This window comes from Primulina tabacum, chromosome 7 (genome assembly GCF_025594145.1).
Source record: "Primulina tabacum isolate GXHZ01 chromosome 7, ASM2559414v2, whole genome shotgun sequence".
Lineage (NCBI taxonomy): Eukaryota > Viridiplantae > Streptophyta > Magnoliopsida > Lamiales > Gesneriaceae > Primulina > Primulina tabacum.
The window spans coordinates 35,430,580-35,453,333 of NC_134556.1; the positions used below are offsets into that span (position 1 = coordinate 35,430,580).

A 22,754-nucleotide genomic window follows, 5' to 3' on the forward strand; every position below is an offset into this window, starting at 1 on the left:
TCTCTAATTTTTTTGTTTTTCCCCCAAAAACACCTCTTCTTCGTAATACTCTACTTGCAGGAGAAAACAACAATAAAAAACAAATACAATAGTTGAAAAAATATTTAAATGATTATTTACTTACACAAAGACTAAATAAATTGACTAAAATATCGCGGGACTTTCATTTTTATTTCCCTAGAGAAAACTAACAAAAAAATTACTTTTACAAAAAATTTATATTTAAAAATCTATGGAATAAAATTTTTATCTGAAATTTCATTTTACTAATTTCTCATATGAAGACCTTTTTCTTTTGAGGGAAAAAATTGGAAAAGCAGAGTGAATTTTGGATAATTTTTTTATACATAAATTGGTATATAAAATGATACTTAATTAATTTTTATTCTATGATATATTAAAAAGTATGTACAATATGTATTTTATTTCTCTTGAATAAGACTCGAATAAGATTTTGGATTGTAGTCATATAAATGAAACAATTGATATAGGAGATATGCATTATAAAAAATTGAGTAGGTCACAAAGAGCGGATACGCATTCAGATAGTTTTCTTATAGTTGATAGGCTCGCAACGGATACGATAAGACGGATTATTCACTCTCCTAAAAAAGTGTAAAGGATACAATCAACTAGAAGGGAAAAAACCGTTGTAGGATGGAAGCTATAAAGTGGAGAAGACGAGCCGATTTATATCTGAAGTGAAGAGTAATATTTTTTATATAAGAAAATAATATTTTTCATATATTGGCTTAGGTTGATTATCTATTTCAAAAATTGACCTATGAGTTCTTATATGAAATTTTATGAATTTTTTTATAAAATAAATTGTCTTAAAAAAACTTATTTTTATCCATTAAAATACAAGATAATCTCAATCTTCTTCGAATTTTGCAAATCTTATTTTTAAGTCGGTTTCAATAGCTGGTTAAAATAGTATCTACATACGTTTTTCAAGAATTTGAGTACATTTGTTTGTTTCTAAATCTTCCTTCGATATTCTCTAAGTGATTTGAAGAAAGAATCAAGATCTATATCTTGTATAAGTGGGTCTCACGTGAGACCGTCTCACGGATCTTAATCTGTGAGATAAGTCAACCTTACCCATATTCACAATAAAAAATAATACTCTTAGCATAACAAATAAAACTTCTTCATGGATAACCCAAATAAAAGATCTGTCTCACGAATACAACCCGTGAGACCGTCTCATAAAAGTTTTTGCCATTTTGTATATATATTATATTATTAAATGTGAGATCTTTAGAGTAACTAATTTAGAAGACACCAAAATATTTAATTTCATAAATACTTTTTTTTACCCTACTAAAAACCTCTTCAAGTCACTTCATATTTTACATAGAAAAAAATCTAAATAAAACTTCTTTAAACTCTGTGTTTTTTTCCTCCAAAATTCATATTCATCCCAACAAAGGATTTCATAAAATTATAATTTCAAATCAATGGACTTGAAATCTTTTGATTTAAAATTGTCTCAAAATATATTCAAATATTCCCACACAGTACTAGAAATAATGTAACAACACATGTACATACTTTATTTTTAAAATTTTGGTGCACATCAAGTCATACCTCAAATAATAATTTCGACATGTTAAATAAAATGCACATTTTTGGGAAGTGGTGTTGGGCCCTATTTCAATCGAGTTGGTAGTTTGGTTGGCCTGAGCCGCTGAGGGTTTCCATTTTTTTCTGGGCTTTTAAAGTTGCAAATGTATACAATCTTGTGATACACCAAATGGACGTTAAATCAAGTTTCAAGAAAAGAAAATGTGACCACTCGTTAAATCATTGTATGGACTTGAGCAAATGTCTAAGCAATGACATGAAAAATTAAAACAAGTTATATTGTCAAATGACTTTAAGATTAACGATCGTGATAAATGTGCTTACATCAAAGGCACACGTGATTCATATGTAATGTTATCTCTTTATGTTGATAACATGCTTATAATGGAGAGCAATCGAGCCTTGATAAATGCAACGATGATAAATGCAACGAAGAAAATGTTAACAAGATATTTTGATACGAAGGATATGAGCATTTCAAATGTCGTACTAGAGATTAAAATCTATAAGCCTTCAGAAGCAATCGTTATATCTGAATCTCCTTATACTGAAATTGCACGTCTTGAAGAAGTTCAATGCATTCGATCATCCTTCTGCAAAAACGCCTCTGGATATGTGTCTCCATTTAATAAAAATCACGGGGAACCAATCTCCCAATTGGAATAGTCTAAAGTTATTGGAAGCATGATATACATCACGAATTTTACTGGACTAGACATTGCATGTGGGGTGAATAAGTTGAGCCGATTCATGAGTAACTCGAATGAGAATCATTTAAAGACTTTGACAAAGGTTCTTAGATATCTGAGACACACTTCGGAGTATGGGTTACATCACACAAAATATATTGCGGTGCTTGAGGGATACATTGATGCAAGATTTTTGAAACCAAATACTCTAAATCCCCTAGTGGCTATGTCTTTAGCATTGACGTGATGTAGTCTCTTGGATATAATCCAAACAGACTTACACTGCTAGATCCACTGTGGACTCTGAGTTTGTAGCTCTAGAAAAAACTTCGGAAGAAGCCGAATGGCTACATAGATTTTAGAGGATATTCCTTGATGCACAAAACCAATGCCTACAATAATGATACATTGTGAGAGTCAATATTTTATTGCAAGGCACAAAACAATATTTATAATGGTAAGTCTCGACATATTTCATCGAAGACATAAAATTATGTGACGATTGATCTTTAATGGGGTTACCACTGTTGATTATGCCAAGTCAAAAGACAACTTGGCAGATCCGCTTACAAAGACATTAAATAGAGATTAAATGTATAGCTTATCAAGAGGAGTGATGTTAAAACCTATGAAATAAAATTTTCATAGTAGACATTCAACCTTGTAGATTGGAGATCATGTTATCATGGTTCGATGAGACAAATAAACTAGAAAAATTTGAGAACATACATGATTTCTTTTTTTTTCCCATTAATAGATGTTAAGTGTTGTAGCATACCGATGTAGTGAGATTAATTTGTAATTTTAATGTTTTCTTAGCTTGGAAAAGGCGTAGTATGACATGATACTTTTATAAGGAGATTACCTATGTAAGTGTAAGGACGAGCAGCCTAATTAAAACACTTATAAAGCTAAGATGTGTTACATTGCCAAAATAGATGCAACCTAAAAAACCAAGTGTAATATTAGAGTGATTATTATGTAAGTACTTATAATCTGATTTTACATGAACCGCCAAGAAGTTCAAGATATCACATTCACTTTGTGGCCTAGTAAATCCAATAGTATTCTAATAAGAAAAGTTCAAAGCCACAAGCACGAGCTACATGTCCTGATACAATAATTTTTTGTACAAACTCTTTTGAAATCATGTGCATGCATGCATTAATTTCATTAATGTGGAGTAATTTTGGAAAGCTTAATTAATGAATGAAAAATAAGCAATAAAGACATTAGAAATACCCCGAGGTCGGAAATAGAAAAAAAGGTTAATGTAGCAGCACGGGGTGCCACTATTTGGGCTCCACTGTGCCACTTGGATAAATTTTCAGGTGAGTTTATTCAAAACGTGAGCGTACCCAAGCTCGGAAAGTGGCACAGGGGTGTTGTTAGTGTTTGTTCACAAAAAAATGTTGTCTTTTTATAGACCATTGTTTCAAGATGTGTCTTTTGGACTTGTGTTTAGTTTTTGAACTCCAAAATTCCTCCATCTGATTAAAAGAACATATATATCATAGACACAATACACAATATAGAGTTTGCAATATTTTCTGGTTTATCAATGGTGATACCCCAGTAAAGGTCCGGGTTAATGGTGACCCATTTCCGGGTTAATGATGACCCGGGTTATCGGTTGAATAGCCCGGATCAGAAGCCAACTGCCCGGGTACTTTTCCTCCACCCGGTTTCTCATACAGGTACCCAGGTAACCAACTACCCAGGCCACCTCGAGAATTGCACCACACTCGAGTGTGATCGATACAGGCAGTCTAATCCATCAGAACTACTTGGGTTTGGAGTGTCCGAGAAGTCATCAGAAGCTAGTATGATAAACCGACTTAGTAGGTGGTGTGATAATCGAGGTAACTACCCATTCTTCCACTATAAATAGCAGGTATTAAAGTCATTTAATGATTCTGAGATCTTTGAACTAAAAGCACTTACATATTTCCCCTCAAATATTGCTTGTGTTCATCTAAAAACATGCTGACTTAAGCATCGGAGTGGCCACGTCGGACATCCCTCCGGCGCCCATTCACGAGTTACTTTCTTGTTTGCAGGTGTTGATCCAAGCCATTATCTTCACTCAAATTCCCAAACATTATAAATTATTGATTTGGTCCGTTGGAGCCCAGTACCCGGCTCACCCATTTTAACGATATCACATCATTGGCGCCGTCTGTGGGAAATCACTGAGTTCGAGACGTTGATATGGCTCGTACGAGAAGAACCAACTAGGGTAATTCTCACGCCCAGGGTGATGGGGGACAAACTTCAAGACAAGCTGATGTTAATAACATTGGAACAAACCTCATTACTCTGACCCCTGAAGAGTTAAAGAAAATGATGGCCGATGCCGTTGTGCTAGCTATGGCCAGGAAGGAGGTCTCTCACCCTGTCACACCACCCGGTGATAAACAGGGACATGATCAGGGATTTGAGCAGGAGCAGGAGCAGGGGCAGGGAAGGATGGATAACAAGATGGTAGGAGAAGACGAGGGATCCAGCGCTGGGTCCAAATCTCCTACCGTGGCAGAGGAATTGTTGGAATTAAGGCGAAAGATGAAGGTCTTGGAAGGATAGTTGGAAAGACGGAGCGTTGCCCGGGCAGTCCCGAGAGGATGCCCGTTTTCTGATATCATCGTCCGGGAGCCTCTTCCTGGAAATTTCAAATCTGCGAAGGTGAAAGACTATGATGGCTATGCAGACCCGAAGGAACACCTGGCCAGGTTTGAAAATATGGCCATGTTGCACTGTTACACTGATAGAATCAAGTGCAAAGTGTTCCTAACAACACTGGTGGATTCAGCTCAGAGGTGGTTCGAAGGCTTGGCTTCCCAAAGTATCAGTTCCTTTGGAGACTTCCAGAAGGTGTTTTTACACCATTTTAGCAGCAGTAAAAAGTACAAAAAGACTGCTTTTAGTCTCTTTGAAGTTAAGCAGAACCCAGAAGAGAGTTTAAGGGCCTATATCAGAAGATTCAACAGAGTGGCCCTAGACGTCCCTACTTGCGCCACTGAAACAAAGACTACTACATTCACCCAGGGTTTGAGAGAGGGTGAGTTCTTCAAGTCACTGACTAAGAAGGTGTCGGGAGATTTCGAGGATCTATTGTCGCGAGCAGAAAAATATATCAATATGGAGGAGGCCCAGAAACAGAAGAGGGAGGCTGTGAGAAAGGAAAAAGGAGACCGGATGTCTAAGCCCGAGGAGAAGGGACAGAAAAGAGGCAATATAGGGCACTTTTCTCACCACGTGCCTCTGAAAATTGCTCGAGAGAGGGAAGTGCAGGAGTGCAGCAGAGATTTGGCCCCGGATCATCAGTTATCCCGGCCAGAAAAGAGTGGATTTTGCTCTTTTTACAAAGTATGCCACCATAACACTGAAAACTGCAAGGCACTAAAGGGGAATTATGTCTCACCCTCCATCCCGGGACACAGTAACAATAGCCAGAGGCCGAGAGTGTCACCTTGGACATCTCGGCCACCAGGATCCAGCGCTCGAGGAGGAAGTGTGAGGAATATCCCGAGGATTGAGCCCAGTAGAAGAAGGGAGCCTGAGCCCGAGAGAAAAAAGAATTCGCCCCCTGCCACAGGAATGATCAAAATGATATTAGGAGGCTCTACTGATGGAGACTCTAATCGGGCAAGGAAGGGGAGAAGCATGAGGGAATGTTTGAAGGTAGAGGGAGCAAGAAGGAATGAGGCGATCATTAGTTTTGGCCCGGAAGATTTGAGAGGGGTGAATCTGCCCCATAACGACGCCTTGGTGATCCAAGCCCGAGTGACGAATTATGATATTCTACGGGTCTTTGTGGACTCAGGCAGCTCTGTAAATGTAATTTTTAAAGATGCCTTTGTACAGATGGATTTGCAGGGCTACCACCTAGAGGCTGTGGAGATTGCCCTCTTTGGTTTTGCTGGCCATATGGTTTACCCGGAAGGGGAGATCATGTTGCCATTAACCTTAGGTTCTCAGGATCTTAAGAGGACGGTGATGACTTCATTCACCGTAGTGGATTCCCCGTCATCATATAATATCATTTTGGGGAGACCGGCTATGAACGAATTGAGAGCCGTAGCATCCACATACCACCAAAAGATAAAATTTCCAGTAGGAGCTCGGGTGGGAGAAGTCCGAGGAGATCAACCATCCTCTCGGAAATGCTATGTGGAGAGGTGCAAGGGTGGAAGGGGGAAAGAACGATGGGGAGAGGAGAGGTGCATTTTGTGGCAGAAGAAGAACAAGAAGTAATAGAAATCGGACCAGGCCAGCAAATCCGGGTGGCCCGAGATCTCAGTATATCCACTCGGGTCAGTCTGATTCATTGTTTAAAAACTAATATTCGTGTGTTTGCTTGGTCCCAACAGGAGTTGACATCGATTTCTCCCTTGATAGCAGAACATCAATTGAACATCCTCCCAGGATCTCACCCAGTAAAACAAAAAAAGAGGCACTTTGGCCCTGAAAAGGACAAAGTGATTGATGCGCAAATTAAGGAGCTTCTGAAAGCTGGCCACATTTGGGAAATTCAATTCCCCACATGACTTTCGAATGTGGACTTGGTACCCAAATCTACCGGGAGGTGGCGCATGTGTGTAGACTTCCGCGATCTCAACAAGCCGTGCCCCAAAGATCATTATCCTCTGCCCAGGATTGATCAGCTGGTGGATTCCACCTCGGGCTATGAATTGCTAAGTTTCATGGACGCATACCATGGGTACCATCAAATCCCCCTGGCTAAAAAGGATCAAGACAAAGCCAGCTTCATCACATCGGGAGGTACATTTTGTTATATTGTAATGTCTTTCGGGTTGAAGAATGCAGGGGCTACTTACCAGCGTCTGATGGATAAAGTCTTTGAAAAGCAGCTGGGACGGAATGTGGAAGTCTATGTGGATGATATTCTATCCAAATCTCGGGAGGGTGCCAGCTTTATTAGTGATCTAGAAGAAACTTTTGCGACTTTCATGCATTATGGAATCAAGCTTAATCCTGCCAAGTGTATTTTTGGCGTGAAGAGTGGCAAATTCTTGGGATTCATTGTGACAGACCGAGGGATCGAGGTGAATCAAGAGAAAGTCAAATCTGTGCTAAGTATGCCATCTCCCCGATCTGTCAAGGAGGTACAAAAGCTAACTGGGAGAATTGCTTCCCTTTCCAGATTTATTTCCCGATCAGCACACCGGAGTTATCCTTTTTTTCAAGTCTTAAGGAAGGCCCAGCAATTCGGATGGGATGAGAAATGTGAACAGGCCTTCCAGGACTTGAAAATTCATCTTGCCGGGCTCCCGGTGTTGGTGAAACCAGAACCTGGAGAAAAATTATATGTCTACCTGTCCACTACAGAGTATGCTGTCAGCTCTGTTCTAATAAAAGAGGAAGGAACTGATCAAAAACCTGTCTATTATGTCAGCCTTGCTCTGAGGGGGCCCGAGCTCCGATATAGCGAAGTGGAGAAAATTGCTTTGGCCCTGGTCATGACCGCCCGGAAGCTAAGACCTTACTTTCTGTCACATCAGGTTATTGTTCTTACCAATAGTCCTCTGGGTAGAATCATGACTCACTCTGAAGTATCCGGGCGAATGATAAAATGGACAGTAGAGTTGAGGGAATATGACATCGAGTACAAGCCCCGAGTGGCCATTAAAGCGCAGGCTTTGTCAGATTTCTTATCTGAAATGATCCAGCCCAGCAAGGAGGAGTTATGGAAAGTGTCAGTGGATGGGGCATCTAGCCTGGTGGGGTGCGGAGTAGGGGTGGTGTTAATGTCTCCCCTGGGAGAAAAGGTCAAATTAGCATTAAGAATTGATTCCCGGATAACCAACAATGAAGCTGAGTATGAGGCTGTTCTTGCAGGTATTCGAGCTGCCCGGGAAGTTGGAGCTTCTCAGATTATTCTATATTCTGATTCACAGCTCATCACTCAACAAATAAAGGGCATTTATGAGGCTAAGGATGACAGGATGCTTAAATATTTACAGCTCATTCGAGCCCAAGCAGAAAGCTTCATGGATTGGAGTATTGAACAAATACCCCGGGAAAAAAACAGTGAGGCAGACGCTTTGGCTAAAATGGCTGCTTCTTTATCAGAAGTTAATACCCGGGAGGTGCTGCATATTACTCGGCTGGTTCTCTCTACGGAGGAAGAAGCATCACCCCTGCCTGAAGATTCATGGATGACACCGCTGATCGCGTACATTACGAACCATGAGCTCCTTGAGGATAAAGCCCGAGCTCAGAAGATCAAAAGACAAGCTCCCAGGTTTGTTCTCTTAAATAAAATTTTGTACAGAAGATCATTCCAAGGATCGCTTTTGAAGTGTTTAAATGAAAAAGAGGTGGATTATGTTCTTCCGAGAGATTCATGAGGGGTGTTGTGCCGAGCACCTCGGAGGAATGTCTTTAACTCGAAAAACAATGCTTGCTGGATTCTGGTGGCCCACCTTAAAACAAGATTCTGCTCGTTTGGTCCAGACTTGTGAGGGCTGTCAGCATCATTCGAATTTCAGCTGCAGCCCGCCCACTCTCATGAAGCCTATTTGGGCATCCTGCCCTTTTGATCAATGGGGCATGGATATTGTGGGTCCTTTTTCCGGTTGCCCGGGCTCAGAAAAAATTCTTATTAGTAGCTGTTGACTACTTTTCAAGTGGGTTGAAGCTGAGCCTTTAGCAAAAATCACCGAGCAGGAAGTATTGAAATTCTTGTGGAAGAACATTGTGTGCCGGTTCGGTGTGCCCAGGAGAATAATCTCGGACAATGGAAGACAATTTCAAGGTAAAGGAATTACGTCATGGTGCTAGGAAATGAAAATCACTCAATCTTTTACCTCTGTGGCATATCCTCAAGCCAATGGTCAAACAGAAGTTGTCAATAGAATCATTGTGCAAGCATTAAAAGCAAGACTTCAAGGTAAAGGAAAGAATTGGGTGGAGGAGTTACCTAGTGTTATATGGGCTTACAGAACTACTCCCCGGGCACCTACTCAAGAAACTCCCTTCAATTTGGTATATGGTTCTGAAGCAGTTTTTCCAGTAGAGATCGGGCAGACTTCTTCCCAGGTAGAATCTTACCCGGAGGACAATGACCAGAGCAGGGCCATGGAATTAGACTTAATAGAAGAAAAAAGGAACAGAGCATTTATTCGAATGGAGGCATACAGAAGTCGGGTGATGAAATCATATAACAAGAAGGTCCGCATCCGAGACTTCCAAGTTGAGGATTTAGTCATGAAAAAAGTCAACCGTGCTGGGGAAGTTGGGAAGCTGGAAGCCCGATGGGAAGGACCTTACAAATTCACTCGGAGAGTCAACTCGGGATCCTTTTATTTAGAAGATACGCAGGGACGTCCCCTCAAAAGGCCTTGGAATGTGTTTAACTTAAAGAAGTACTATGCATAATAGATATAATTGTTTGATGGAAGAAATCAATAAAAAATATATTTTCTCAGAGTATTGCGTTTGTTATTATATCTCGGGAGCTGTTATGGCCCGGTTCTTAAAAAGCCCAGGGCACTACACCCTGGCTCGGGACACCACACCTCGACTACTCCCAAGTCCCGGGACATGATCCCCGGCCCAAGGCTCCGTACCTTAGTTCTTAAAAAGCCCAGGGCACTACACCCTGGCTCGGGGCACCACACCTCGACCATTCCCAAGTCCCGGGACATGATCCCCAGCCCAAGGCTCCGTACCTTGGTTCTTAAAAAGCCCAGGGCACTACACCCTGGCTCGGGGCACCACACCTCGACCATTCCCAAGTCCCGGGACATGATCCCCGGCCCAAGGCTCCGTATCTTGGTTCTTAAAAAGCCCAGGGCACTACACCCTGGCTCGGGGCACCACACCTCGACCATTCCCAAGTCCAGGGACATGATCCCCGGCCCAAGGCTCCGTACCTTGGTTCTTAAAAAGCCCAGGGCACTACACCCTGGCTCGGGGCACCACACCTCGACCATTCCCAAGTCCCGGGACCTGATCCCCGGCCCAAGGCTCTGTACCTTGGTTCTTAAAAAGCCCAGGGCACTACACCCTGGCTCGGGGCACCACACCTCGACCATTCCCAAGTCCCGGGACATGATCCCCGGCCCAAGGCTCCGTACCTTGGTTCTTAAAAAGCCCAGGGCACTACACCCTGGCTCGGGGCACCACACCTCGACCATTCCCAAGTCCCGAGACATAATCCCCGGCCCAAGGCTCCGAACCTCGTTTCTTAAAAACTCAGGGCACTACACCATGGTTTGTGGAATCCAAGAAATACTCCTTTTGAGTTCAGGTTTAAATCTCTACATCTGGAGTATTAGTTAAGCTACTTATTTAACGTATGGACCGGGACCCCGGGTATTTGATTGAAATTACCGTTTTCTCGTACTAAGAAATAATCATAAGTTATTGCATTACTCGGGTTGCGGAAAAATTGTCAAAAACCATATGGAAAAAGGCACAGCGATGGAAAGAAATCAACATTTCCTTACAAAGTTCAAAGGCAAGAAATACAAAGAAAAAAATATAGAGTAAATTACAAGCCTATTCTAAAGTCTACTGTCCTGATGGTTCTTCGGATTCCCCGGGAGTCTTCTCAGCCTCTTTCTCGATAGCATCATCTTTGGGAAGGGAAGCAATGGCCTTATCAATATCGGGAAAGCCCTCCTTATCTGTTGGAATCAGACCTATCTCCTAAAATTGCTCCTGGCATTTCTCAAAGCCAATCGTAAAGTATTTGTATGCCCTATCTTCAACAGCTGCCTGGAATTCCGCCGATTGAAGGAAAATAGCCCTCCATTCTTCATGGGTCAGCTGAAGAAGTCTAAGCTTATCTTCAGCAATCTCGGCTCGATGTTGCTGGGCACTGGCCTCATCCTCGAGATAGTTAATCCGAGATGCCAGGAACGCAGTTTGCCTCTGAGAAGCCTCCTCCCGGGCTATGCTCTCATCACGAGAAAGTTGAGCCGCGGCCAGCTCTTGATTAGCTGCTTCCAAGGAAGCTTGGAGACTGGCAGTTGTCTCCTCGTGAAGCTTCTGAGCCCGGGCCATCTCTCCTTGGAGATGGTCATGAATATCCTGAGCCGCCCGGGCTTGCTTACCCTTCTTGGTTGCCACCAGCTGCCACCTCTTCAAAGGCCGAAACTAGCATCTGGGCAGCCTGGACAAGAAGGAATCTTAAAAAAGAAAAAAGGGGGAGGGATAGAAAGGGAAAAGAAATAAAAGAATAAAGCTTACAGACAAAAGATGGTTGGACCCCTCCAAAAACCTCACACTAGAAGGAGTGCTTTTCAGGATAGCTATCTCAGCAGGGCTGAGCACCTTCTTGAAGCGCTTAACACCAACGGCGGAAGCTCCCTCGAAGAAGATGTTGGCTAGAGAAAGCTGGTCGGTTGGAGGGAGCTCTTGGCAAGGTTCTTCATTGGACTGGGGGGGGAGAGGAGGAGGTGGAGCAGATCGGAAGGCGCCTTGGATCACCCTCGGGAGGGTCTTCGAGAATAACCAGCTCGGGTTCTGCAGTAGCTTTTCGTTTTCTCTGATTGATGGGAATGAGATCTTCAGATTCCTCCGAGTTCTCAGTCATCGCTCGGGAAGCGCCATCATGGGGAGGTTCTTCCCGGGACACCTCAGCTCTCAAGGCTGCCGCTTCTGCATCCCGTTGTTTCTTTTCTTCCGTCGCTGCCCGGCGAGCCGCCATTTCCTTCTCTCGGGCTGCCTTCTCAGCTGCACGCCTTTTAGCAAAAGCTGCTTGCATCTCAAAGTTATCTGCATAGAGGAGTGACAGGGTTATGATACATTAAATAAACAGGACAAAGAAATAAGGAAGCACAGAAGATAAAGTATGTACCGGGTTGAGAGCCCGAGCCAGCCACCTCATCAATTACCCGGTCTATGGGGTCCTCAGCCCGGGAACTCAACCCGTAGGCCACTAAGTTCTCTTCTGAGATAAGGATGGAAGAGGAGTACTTGTGTCCCTCCACGAGGGTTTGACTCATGAGGAAAGGCTCCTCAAATTTATAGGATGGAGGAAGGGAAGGTTGTTGGGGAAGGGAAGGGAGAAACCAGGTTAGACAGGGTAAAGGACCCGGGAGTTGGATGTAAAAAAATCTTCCTTTCCATCCCTTTTGAGAGGAAGGGATGTCATCAAGGAATCGGGTGTTTAGCCGGGATTTAAGGGAAAATACATTATCCCCGAAATGGCAAGAAAAATAATAGTGAAGGATGATAGGGGTGATGAGAAGAGTATTCATTTTAAAAAGGACATAGGCCGAGGCCATAATCCTGAAAGAATTGGGATGAAGTTGATTGACAGGTACACCAAAAAATTTGGCAACATCAATATAAAAGGGATGAAAGGGAAATCGAAGACCATTCCTAACCTGGTCCCGAAAGAAAGTTGTGTACCTGGGAGGAGGGTTATCGGCTCTATCAGAAGGCCCAGGTATCAAGATAGAAACGGAAGAAGGAATATTGCCCAGCGCTCGGAGTTCCTCATCTGTCCCCGAGCGTAAGGCGCTTCGCATAGAGGAGAACCAGGGAGTTCCCGGGATCTCGATCGCCCGAGGACTCAAGACCTTGGCTTTACCCTTACCCTTATTCTTCGCAAGAGCTCGGGCCCGGGAGGGGACCAGAAGATGAAGGCTTAGAAAAGAGAGGTTTGGTTGGAAGTGCCACTGGTTTTTTAGAAGGTTGGGTGATGGAGCGACGTGGGGGAGAGGGGGGAGAATCGGAACGAAGTGCGGAAGACTCAGCGCTAGGAGAGCCTCGCGCATTCGCTTCTGAGGTGGAAGAAGTGGAGTGAGACATTTTAAAAGAAGAAAACTTACGACGATATATGCGGTGGAAGATTGCCGGAAATGATTTCGCACAAATAGAGTCTCGAGAAGAGAATTCGCAAGAGCTTCGCTGCAGTTTCGAATTTGAGAGTAATTTTTGGAAAACCTGTTAGTTAGTATATATAGGCGGTGGGGGAAGATCTCAGCCGTTTATTTAAAAAGCATGCGTGGACGACCACGATTTGCCTAGAAAATTGTACCAGGCATATGACGGGACACACGCAATAATTAAAAATGTCAGACTTATCGGCTCCTCGAAATACGAAACGTTCCTGACCGTTGAAAGAAAGGGCACGCGTTATCATGGCATCCCGTGGGTTACCCAAGATCTCACTATAGCCCGGGAGGTTTGAGGCCCCGGCATTTACTCTTAAGCCCGGGAGGTTTGAGGCCCCGGCATCTTATCTTCATCCCGGGAAGAGTAAGGCCCCGGTACTTCATTTTGAGCATGGGGAATTTTAGGGCCCGTTTTTTTTCAGTTGGTCACTTATCAGTTCTGGATATTTATTCTGATTCAGTTTATGGTACATATATCATGCGGTGGCAATGAAATACGGGCAATAAGAGTAACTAGATAAGCATTTTTATTATTATTATTATTATTATTCCGGGAATTCTTTACCCGTTACATTAAAAAATTCCTCTTCTACAGAGGCTATCCACTTAATCACAAAACTCTTTACAGAGCTACCAGTGAACGCCTTCATAAAGCTAGCGGAGTCGGCAATCTTCTGCAGCGTCCTCCTCTCTTTATGAAGCAATAGTTGGAGGAGGAAGTCGTCCTCAAAGAGGTCCTCCGTATCAGAAATCTGCAAGCGTTCCCGATACTTTGCAAGCTTGGCCACCAGCTCAGGAGTGATAGCCTCCTCCCACTCGTGAAGAAGCTGAAGTCCTTGCAGCTCCTCCCAGTAATGGAGGATCTTTTGGAAGACTTCATCTTCCAATTCAGATTTTCGTTTCTCAAAAGCTGCTTGCATGAACTCTGCTGCCATGTCGGGAGTTTTCGAACCACTGGAACCCGCCATTGCACTTCTTGAGGACTGAATTGATGGAATGTAGGAGAATAGGTAAGCGGGTTACTGTATATATATAGGAAGGAATCAGTCTCCACCATCGATCCGAATCCAATCGGACGATCAGAGGGAATCTAGGAAATTGAGCAGGCAGATGAAAAGACGTGTACGGGTATCGAGGAAACAGGCTCATTATTACATCGGAATACGAAAAAATTTTCGACGGTATCGCTGTTAACGCATGCAGCATAATGACATTCATTGGATTTCCCGAGAGTACTAAACGATGAATGTTCAAAACCTGAGAGATATGGAAACCTGACACCTCCTCACTTCTGCAGGATATTTAGAGACTCAATGCTCTTATTCACTCTGGGATATGTTTTGGAGTAAACATGCATGACTGATCGGGACAGCGAGTCAAGCTCTAGCCCGACTATTTTTAGGATGTGTGGTGATACCCCTGTAAAGGTCCGGGTTAATGGTGACCCATTTCCGGGTTAATGATGACCCGGGTTATCGGTTGAATAGCCCGGATCAGAAGCCAACTGCCCGGGGACTTTTCCTCCACCCGGTTTCTCATACAGGTACCCAGGTAACCAACTACCCAGGCCACCTCGAGAATTGCACCACACTCGAGTGTGATCGATACAGGCAGTCTAATCCGTCAGAACCACTTGGGTTTGGAGTGTCCGAGAAGTCATCAGAAGCTAGTATGATAAACCGACTTAGTAGGTGGTGTGATAATCGAGGTAACTACCCATTCTTCCACTATAAATAGCAGGTATTAAAGTCATTTAATGATTCTGAGATCTTTGAACTAAAAGCACTTACATATTTCCCCTCAAATATTGCTTGTGTTCATCTAAAAACCTGCTGACTTAAGCATCGGAGTGGCCACGTCGGACATCCCTCCGGCGCTCATTCACGAGTTACTTTCTTGTTTGCAAGTGTTGATCCAAGCCATTATCTTCACTCAAATTCCCAAACATTATAAATTATTGATTTGGTCCGTTGGAGCCCCGTACCCGGCTCACCTATTTTAACGAGATCACATCAATCAACTTGTGATTTATTATGTTATAATCACATGCAAGTATGATTATTATATGTTGAAAGAAGAATCATGACACGTTCCAAAGCACCAAGATCGGGGTACGATCTTCTTAAGAAAATCGTGTTCAACAATTGTTCATCTTCAAAATTTCATCAACATTGGATGTATTTTCGCAGACGAATAAGACATACCAACACAGGCAACAAATGTCTTAATGTGAATCAAAGCCAATTGAGCATCACAATCTCAAGGTTCTATCGACTTTGGCTTTATTTTTTTGGCTTTATTACTGCAACTTACGAAGTAACTTATGTATGTACCAAATTTTATGTAACATGTGAGCATAAAGGTGTTCTTTATGATTTAAAAAAAATTATAACAGTGGATTTGTCTTTTTGTTCATGGACAGTATTATAAGTCTTTGGAATAGTTTAAAAGTTGTATAGTATTCGAGCCATGACTTCTCGAAATCAATATTTTCAACAAACATCGACCAGAGTATATCTCAAATATTTCAGTGAGAAATATGCTTAACACAATAATTAATCGTGTGACAACGAAAAATATCAACATACGTCACCACAATCTTACCAACTCGTACATGTCCTGAGACTTAAACCAATATTATATGTAAGTAATATGGTTTATAAGAATAACTGATTTATATAATTAAAATTTTTCAATAGAAAAAACGAAACCATCAAAATATTATATAATGATTATTAAAAAAATAAAGCTTATTAACTTTGCTAGTTCGAGGACCACGTAACCTTAATTTTTGAACAACTGAGGATTTAATTAATAAAATTCGATTAAGATTATTCTTACAAAGTAAATTAGGAAATCAACGATTTCATATTCCGGAAACCAAAACCATGACAAGAATAATATTATGGGTTTTATATCTTTTTTTTTTCCTTTCTCATCTAAATATATCGAAAAAATCTTATTAAATTATTATACTTTGTTGTTTTACACTACGTTTGACTCGAGTTTTAAAAATTATTAGATTTGTACATCATTCTGATATGATATCCATGTATGTTAATCTTAAATTTTTATATTATAGATAGGGATAAAACTTTATATTTCATAATTAAATTATGAAATATATATATATATATATATATATATAATGGGCCATGCACAGATGTAATGGAAGTAAGACATTGATTCACCTTATATGTTGTTTTTTGTCATGTCTGCGTCACTCATTCGTCCAAATCTTCGAAACTTGATAATTTAAAATTGTACACGTGAGACATTCGAATCAATTTTGTGACCATTATTTTATTTGAATCAACTATAAAAATATTATTTTTATGTTAAAAATATTATTTTTAAAGCAAAAATTTGTGTGAGACGGTCTCACGGGTCGTAATTTGTGAGACGAATATCTTATTTAGGTCATCCATGAAAAAATATTATTTTTTATGCTAAGAGTATTACTTTTTATTCTGAATATCGGTAGGATTGACTCGTCTCACGAACCATCTTACAAAAAACCTACTCTATTTTTATTATGAATGTGAACATAATTGATTCGTTATACTATAGAAACTATAAATTTGAGGGAATTTCTGAGTGTGTGATCACTCCAAAGCACCAGTAGTGTGGATTAAAGCTCAAAATTATAATTACTAACATATTATAACAAAGTTGGGGCATATAATATTTATCTTGGTGTTTTGATGCATTGTGAAAAATTACACCATAAATTCTGAAAAATGACTAAATATTATGAAATAATTATTTCAACTGATATTAAAATTTTAAAACAAAAATCATTTGATGCCAAAAAATTTAATAGAAAAAACCTAATTTATGAACGTATAACATGTTTTGCAAGATCTATATAATATATTTTAACAGTTTGGTCTATTATCTCTATTATATTCGATAAAAAAAAAATGACAATCTTTTATGGGTTTGATTAGATCAGAGTCTCACAAAATTAACACGTGAGATAATATGATAAAAGTTTCTATTATTATTTTGCTAGGAGCGATATAGTGATCTAAAAACTAAAAACATAATGGAATATTCCATTGAAAGGTAAAGATAAGATTAAAAGATTTTATTTTTATAAAAAGCTATTTAAAAAAATTTCTATCGATAAAGTTAACTGATGATGATATAATTATAATTTTATAAATAAAATTAAAAGTTAGTTAGTATATTGACCTAAATTTAATTATATATCAACATATTCATAAATATCTAACATCAATTAGAGCATATTCAACGTTGTAAAGAAGTTAATGAGATGAAATGTTGATGTCAGCGTTTTAACCTCATAATTTAAACTGAGTTTATTTATAGACAAACACTTGAATTTTAAAAAAATATGTCCATTGATAATTTTTGTTATAGTTTTTTAAGATTTTTTTCTTTTTTTAAATATTTAAAACAGTCAGGTTAATCTGATCGTTCACAATTTTAATAAAAATAAAAAATAATTGGTGAGCTTCACCGCACGAGGCGAGTTTTGGTTGATCATTGTAGTAGGAGTAGGTATCTTATGAGACGGTCTCATGAATCTTTATCTGTGAGACGAGTCAACCCTACCTATATTCACAATAAAAAGTAATACTCTTAGCATAAAAGGTAATATTTTTTCATGAATGATCCAAATAAGAGTCTGTCTCACAAAATACGATCCGTGAGACTATTTCACACAAGTTTTTACAATTAGCTTATATCCAAAACCTACACTTTAATACTTCCATAATTTGTATTTATTTTTTTGAGTAGAATACTTCCATATTTAGGCTTGTACACAAGTGTTTTGACGTGCCAAGTTTTTGCCTTGAGTACTATTAGATATACATTAAAAAAATTTAGGAGATCATGATATAGATATTTCAATTGATCCAATCTGATTCAAAAAATTATATATTTTAAAAAAAATATAATATTTTGTTATAAATAAATATCAGATCGACTTATCTCGTGGACATAATATATGTGTATATATATATATATATATATATAGTTGGGATAGAATCCCAAAAACCTACTCTTGGTATGATTATTGTTATTCTCCGTTTTCCTGCAATTATTTTTCCGCCCTGACTTTGTTACATTAATCAAATTTTACTCTTGTTTACATCCACTCTCCTCCCTTATAATCCCTTTGTCCCCCCTCCAATTTTCATAATTCAAACAACCAATTTCATAGCCCAAATCTCTCACAGAACACAGGCAGCCTGAACCAACCCAAAAATGGCCGACAAAGATTTCGACAAACACTCTATGGACATAGAACAAGCCCTTCAATCCCTCCAGCCATCCAAGTTTCTCGACGACGATGGCCGACCTAAAAGAACTGGTACATATACGTAACATACATATATATGTACGTGTGTGTGTGTTGTTTTTTTGTTTTTTAAAACTTTTGATTGAGAATCGGTGATTGATTTGGGGGTGTAACTTATTTTTTGAACTGAAGGAACGTTGGTGACGGCGAGCTCCCACATAGTGACGGCGGTGATAGGCTCCGGCGTCCTATCTCTGGCGTGGGGAATTGCGCAGCTGGGGTGGGTGGTGGGTCCGGCGGTGCTGATGATATTCTCGATCACCACTTACTTCACTTCGACTCTGCTCGCCGACAGCTACCGGGCGCCGGGACCCATGCACGGCGTTAGGAATTACACTTACATGGATGTTGTTCGCGCTCATTTAGGTACTTTTATTTTTTTAATAATATATTCATATTTGTTTATTTAAGTTTTACGATAATTAAGTTGAACAAATAAAAAAATATTATCAAAATTTTAAATTATTCTCTCATCTTTCATCTAAACATTATTTAATATATAAAATATTTATATACAAAATGGCTGTTTATTTCTCTAAATCTTGTGTTAGATTCGTGAAGATGTATAGATTTGTTCGTATGAAAAATAATTTTTTTAGTGGTGAGATAATAATTTCTGGAAGAGTAAGTTTCTTGTGATACGGTGTCACGAATTTTTATCTGTGAGACGAATCAACTTATATTCACAATAAAAAGTAATATTTTTTCATGGATGACTCAAATAAGAGATCTATCTCACAAAATACGATCCGTGATATCGTCTCACACAAGTTTTTGACTTTCCGAAAAACTTATATATAATATTTTTTAGAGATTTTATTTATTTAGATATGATATGATAATCCATCTATGGGTTAATGCGGTAGATGGTAAAATACATTAAGTGGATAAATCATATTTGATAAATCATGTATGTTATATTCATCGAAAAAATATTGTTAAAAATCTTGATTATTAATAAAACGTTCACATACTCCACAAATTTGACGTGAACTTGTGGTTGGGATTGTATTTATTGATTGTTTGTGAATTTTTTGGGGGTTCGATTCCCTAAGAATCTTGGAACCTACGCAGCAGAAATTGATGACGATGTTCACGTCAAGATTTTCCCTTGGGGGTTCCGGAAGAATCTTTAATTCACGTTTTATTAGCGTCTTCAATTATACAAACTCATTTTCATAATAATAATTTAAATTTTAAAGTGAATGTGAAAATAATAATTATTTTTATTATAATTGTCACACGTTCCTAAAAATTTTCTTAAATTTGATTTTTTTTCTTAATATTTTTTTAAAAAATTTATACTAGATGCAATAATTGTTCCTACTGATTACACCACTTGTGTTGATGTACGATTTAAAATATTAAAGTTATACCGTAACAACATAGCAAGGATATGATTTAGATTCTCATTGATTGTAAGAATTATAATTATTGAAAGAGACATTGTTGGGTGAAATTATTATCCTGATTGGATAGAGCTATCGAAACATGATATTTGAGCTGATGTATATATGCTGAATTATTGATTATTGAGCTGTTTTTTTTAAATAATAAAATAATTTTCAGGCGGTGTGAAAGTTAAGCTATGTGGGCTGGCTCAGTACGGCAATATGGTCGGGGTCACCATTGGATACACAATCACTGCATCAATTAGTATGGTGTAAGCAATTTTCTTGTTATGATAATATACACAAAAAGAAGAATTGAGTGATTTTATTATTTATACAAATTGTTGTTAACTTTTCCTAGTATATCTAAATTTTTTTTAAAAAAAATTTATAGGGCGGTGAAGAGGTCGAATTGTTTCCATAGACACGGGCACGATCACGTAGCGTGCTCGATATCGAACTACCCATTCATGATCATATTTTCAGCAATTCAAGTAGTTCTTAGCCAGATACCAAATTTCCACAAGCTATGGTGGCTCTCAATCGTGGCAGCCGTAATGTCATTTGCTTACTCCACCATTGGAGTTGGCCTCTCAATTGCAAAGGTTGCAGGTAAAAGTTACACTTGCATATAGAAACAACATTTGACCAGACCCACCATGTCGATATCTGGTTCGTATGATAATTGAAATATGATGCTTGAATTGCGTTTTAGTTTTAGCTATATTATGACTGTTCGTGTATGTATGTTGATTTGTTTTAAGTTTTAGTTTCTGAGTAGTCAAAAGTATGGTCGTATTCCATGAAATTGAATCTCTTTTGTTTTTCGACTTTTTTCTGTCGTAGTGTTTATGTAGTGACGGTCATATATAAGCAATATTCGATGTCATGTCAATAATTTTTAGGCGAAAAATAACTAATATTTATATATATAGGTGGTGCACATGTGAGGACTAGTCTAACGGGGACAAGTGTAGGAGTGGACGTGTCTGCTTCAGAAAAGGCTTGGAAAAGCTTTCAAGCCGTCGGAGACATTGCATTTGCCTATACTTTTTCTTCTGTCCTCGTTGAAATCCAGGCAAGTACCCTAAATTTAACTATATTCAAAATATTTTTCATTTTTATTCAAAACATTTGGATATAATTAGGATTTTACTAAGTAAATTCGAATTATTACGTGATAATTATTCTAGCCCGTGAAAAAATATTATTTTTATGTAAAAAGTGTTACTTTTAGAGTATAAATCAAGATATGTTCGATTTAAGTGTTACATATTTATTCTTGACTTTTTTTTTTTGGACAATCTTAAATTAATAATGGTTAGTAACCAAATGGAGCGGTTTATATTAACGATGGGACTATGAAAAAGAATGTGGAGATGATGCTAGTGTATTATTTTTTTACATATTTATTATTGACAATAAATGTTTGTAAAAATATGATCTATTTGTGGTTGATATTTAATTTATAAGTAAATAGATTAATTATTTCTGCCAAATGAGGGTAATTAAAATGGTAATATTTACTTCAAATTGTAAGTGTTAATTTTCATTTTTTCAGTATTCTGACATTATTTCTATGTATTTGCTTTTTAAAAAAAATTCAGAATATGGATTGTCATGCTAACTTTTAAGTTTTAATGTTTAATTTTCAGGACACATTAAAATCAGATCCTCCAGAGAACAAGGTAATGAAGAAGGCTTCATTTGTGGGAGTATCGACCACAACCCTGTTCTACATGTTGTGCAGCTGCGTCGGGTACGCCGCCTTCGGAAACAATGCACCTGGCAATTTCCTCACCGGTTTCGGGTTTTATGAACCTTTTTGGTTGATAGATTTTGCCAATATTTGCATTGCCATTCACCTCTTAGGCGCTTATCAGGTAAAATTCCAGAAAAAATTCAGATACAGTACATAAAAATATTTTATTGATTTTTTTTACATTTCATGTCGAAATGAAATTCTTGACAGTTCGGTTAAATCTTGAAACAGGTCTATGCGCAACCAATATTCGGGTTCGTGGAGAAACTGTGCAGTGAGAAATGGCCGGAAAACAAGTTCATCACAACAGAACATGCGATATACATCCCATTAGTCGGGCCATACAACATCAACTTCTTTCGTCTGGTGTGGCGCACGGTGTACGTTATATTCACTGCCGTGGTTGCCATGATATTCCCATTTTTCAACGATTTCTTGGGCTTGATCGGGGCCGTGTCCTTCTATCCGTTGACAGTATACTTTCCGATAGAAATCTACATATCAAAAGCCAAGATACCGAAATATTCCTTCAAATGGATATGCCTAAAGATACTGAGTTGTGCTTGCTTGTTGGTGTCTGTGGTCGGAGCTGCTGGATCCGTACAAGGGCTTGCGCAAGATGTCAAGACATACAAGCCTTTCCAAACTCAGTCATGAGTCTTTTGAACTAATATATTTTATAATATTTGGACTTTGATTTCATGCATGGATCCCATAATACGTCGGGCACTACTCTATCGGTACATATTTTTTGTATAACCTAAAAACATCAAGTATTGCCATATCGAGATGCAAATTTCATGAAGCTCGATAAATAACATAATCAAGATTCATATGGTTCCGTGAGGAGATACTTTCAAGTTAAAAATCCATGTATTTTATGTATCAATTCTATCTAAGCTCGCTCCTTCGATCATCATTGATCGAAACACGTGAGATCGATACTTGACTCATATGATTTTCTTAAAAAAACAGCCGTCCTGAGATCTACTAGGACGGGTAACTAAACACGTATAAGATCATCATTGATCGAAACATGTGGGATCCATATATATTTTTTTGAACAATGACGGTCATGGAGATCTACGAGGACCGGTAGATTGAACTAAACACTTG

The 22,754-nt window shown here is 39.0% G+C and overlaps 3 protein-coding genes across 3 annotated transcripts; all 3 read left to right on the forward strand.

The window, feature by feature from the left end:
* Positions 1-5,018: 5,018 nt before the first annotated feature.
* Positions 5,019-6,533, forward strand: LOC142550713 (uncharacterized). The gene is made up of 2 exons (XM_075659791.1): positions 5,019-6,047; positions 6,144-6,533. Exons 1-2 carry the CDS (start codon positions 5,019-5,021, stop codon positions 6,531-6,533), a joined length of 1,419 nt encoding a protein of 472 aa, XP_075515906.1.
* Positions 6,534-8,678: 2,145 nt separating this feature from the next.
* On the forward strand, positions 8,679-9,680 carry LOC142550714 (uncharacterized). The gene is made up of 3 exons (XM_075659792.1): positions 8,679-8,861; positions 8,931-9,057; positions 9,307-9,680. Exons 1-3 carry the CDS (start codon positions 8,679-8,681, stop codon positions 9,678-9,680), a joined length of 684 nt encoding a protein of 227 aa, XP_075515907.1.
* Positions 9,681-18,227: 8,547 nt separating this feature from the next.
* Positions 18,228-22,437, forward strand: LOC142550900 (amino acid permease 6-like). The gene is made up of 7 exons (XM_075659942.1): positions 18,228-18,497; positions 18,618-18,851; positions 20,055-20,148; positions 20,271-20,488; positions 20,812-20,954; positions 21,532-21,759; positions 21,870-22,437. The coding sequence occupies exons 1-7, from the start codon at positions 18,392-18,394 to the stop codon at positions 22,293-22,295; spliced, it is 1,449 nt and encodes a 482-aa protein (XP_075516057.1). The 5' UTR covers positions 18,228-18,391; the 3' UTR covers positions 22,296-22,437.
* Positions 22,438-22,754: the final 317 nt, after the last annotated feature.

Excerpts from the sequence above, each read along its gene's own strand:
- LOC142550713 (XM_075659791.1), top strand. The coding sequence starts at position 5,019 with ATGGCCATGTTGCACTGTTACACTGATAGAATCAAGTGCAAAGTGTTC. Across the intron at positions 6,048-6,143 it reads TGCCCCATAACGACGCCTTG|ATGGATTTGCAGGGCTACCA; the intron begins GTGATCCAAGCC and ends GCCTTTGTACAG.
- LOC142550714 (XM_075659792.1), top strand. The coding sequence starts at position 8,679 with ATGTCTTTAACTCGAAAAACAATGCTTGCTGGATTCTGGTGGCCCACC. Across the intron at positions 8,862-8,930 it reads ATCAATGGGGCATGGATATT|TGGGTTGAAGCTGAGCCTTT; the intron begins GTGGGTCCTTTT and ends CTACTTTTCAAG. Across the intron at positions 9,058-9,306 it reads CAATGGAAGACAATTTCAAG|TTTTTCCAGTAGAGATCGGG; the intron begins GTAAAGGAATTA and ends GTTCTGAAGCAG.
- LOC142550900 (XM_075659942.1), top strand. The coding sequence starts at position 18,392 with ATGGCCGACAAAGATTTCGACAAACACTCTATGGACATAGAACAAGCC. Across the intron at positions 18,852-20,054 it reads TGTTGTTCGCGCTCATTTAG|GCGGTGTGAAAGTTAAGCTA; the intron begins GTACTTTTATTT and ends AATAATTTTCAG. Across the intron at positions 20,955-21,531 it reads CTGTCCTCGTTGAAATCCAG|GACACATTAAAATCAGATCC; the intron begins GCAAGTACCCTA and ends TTTAATTTTCAG.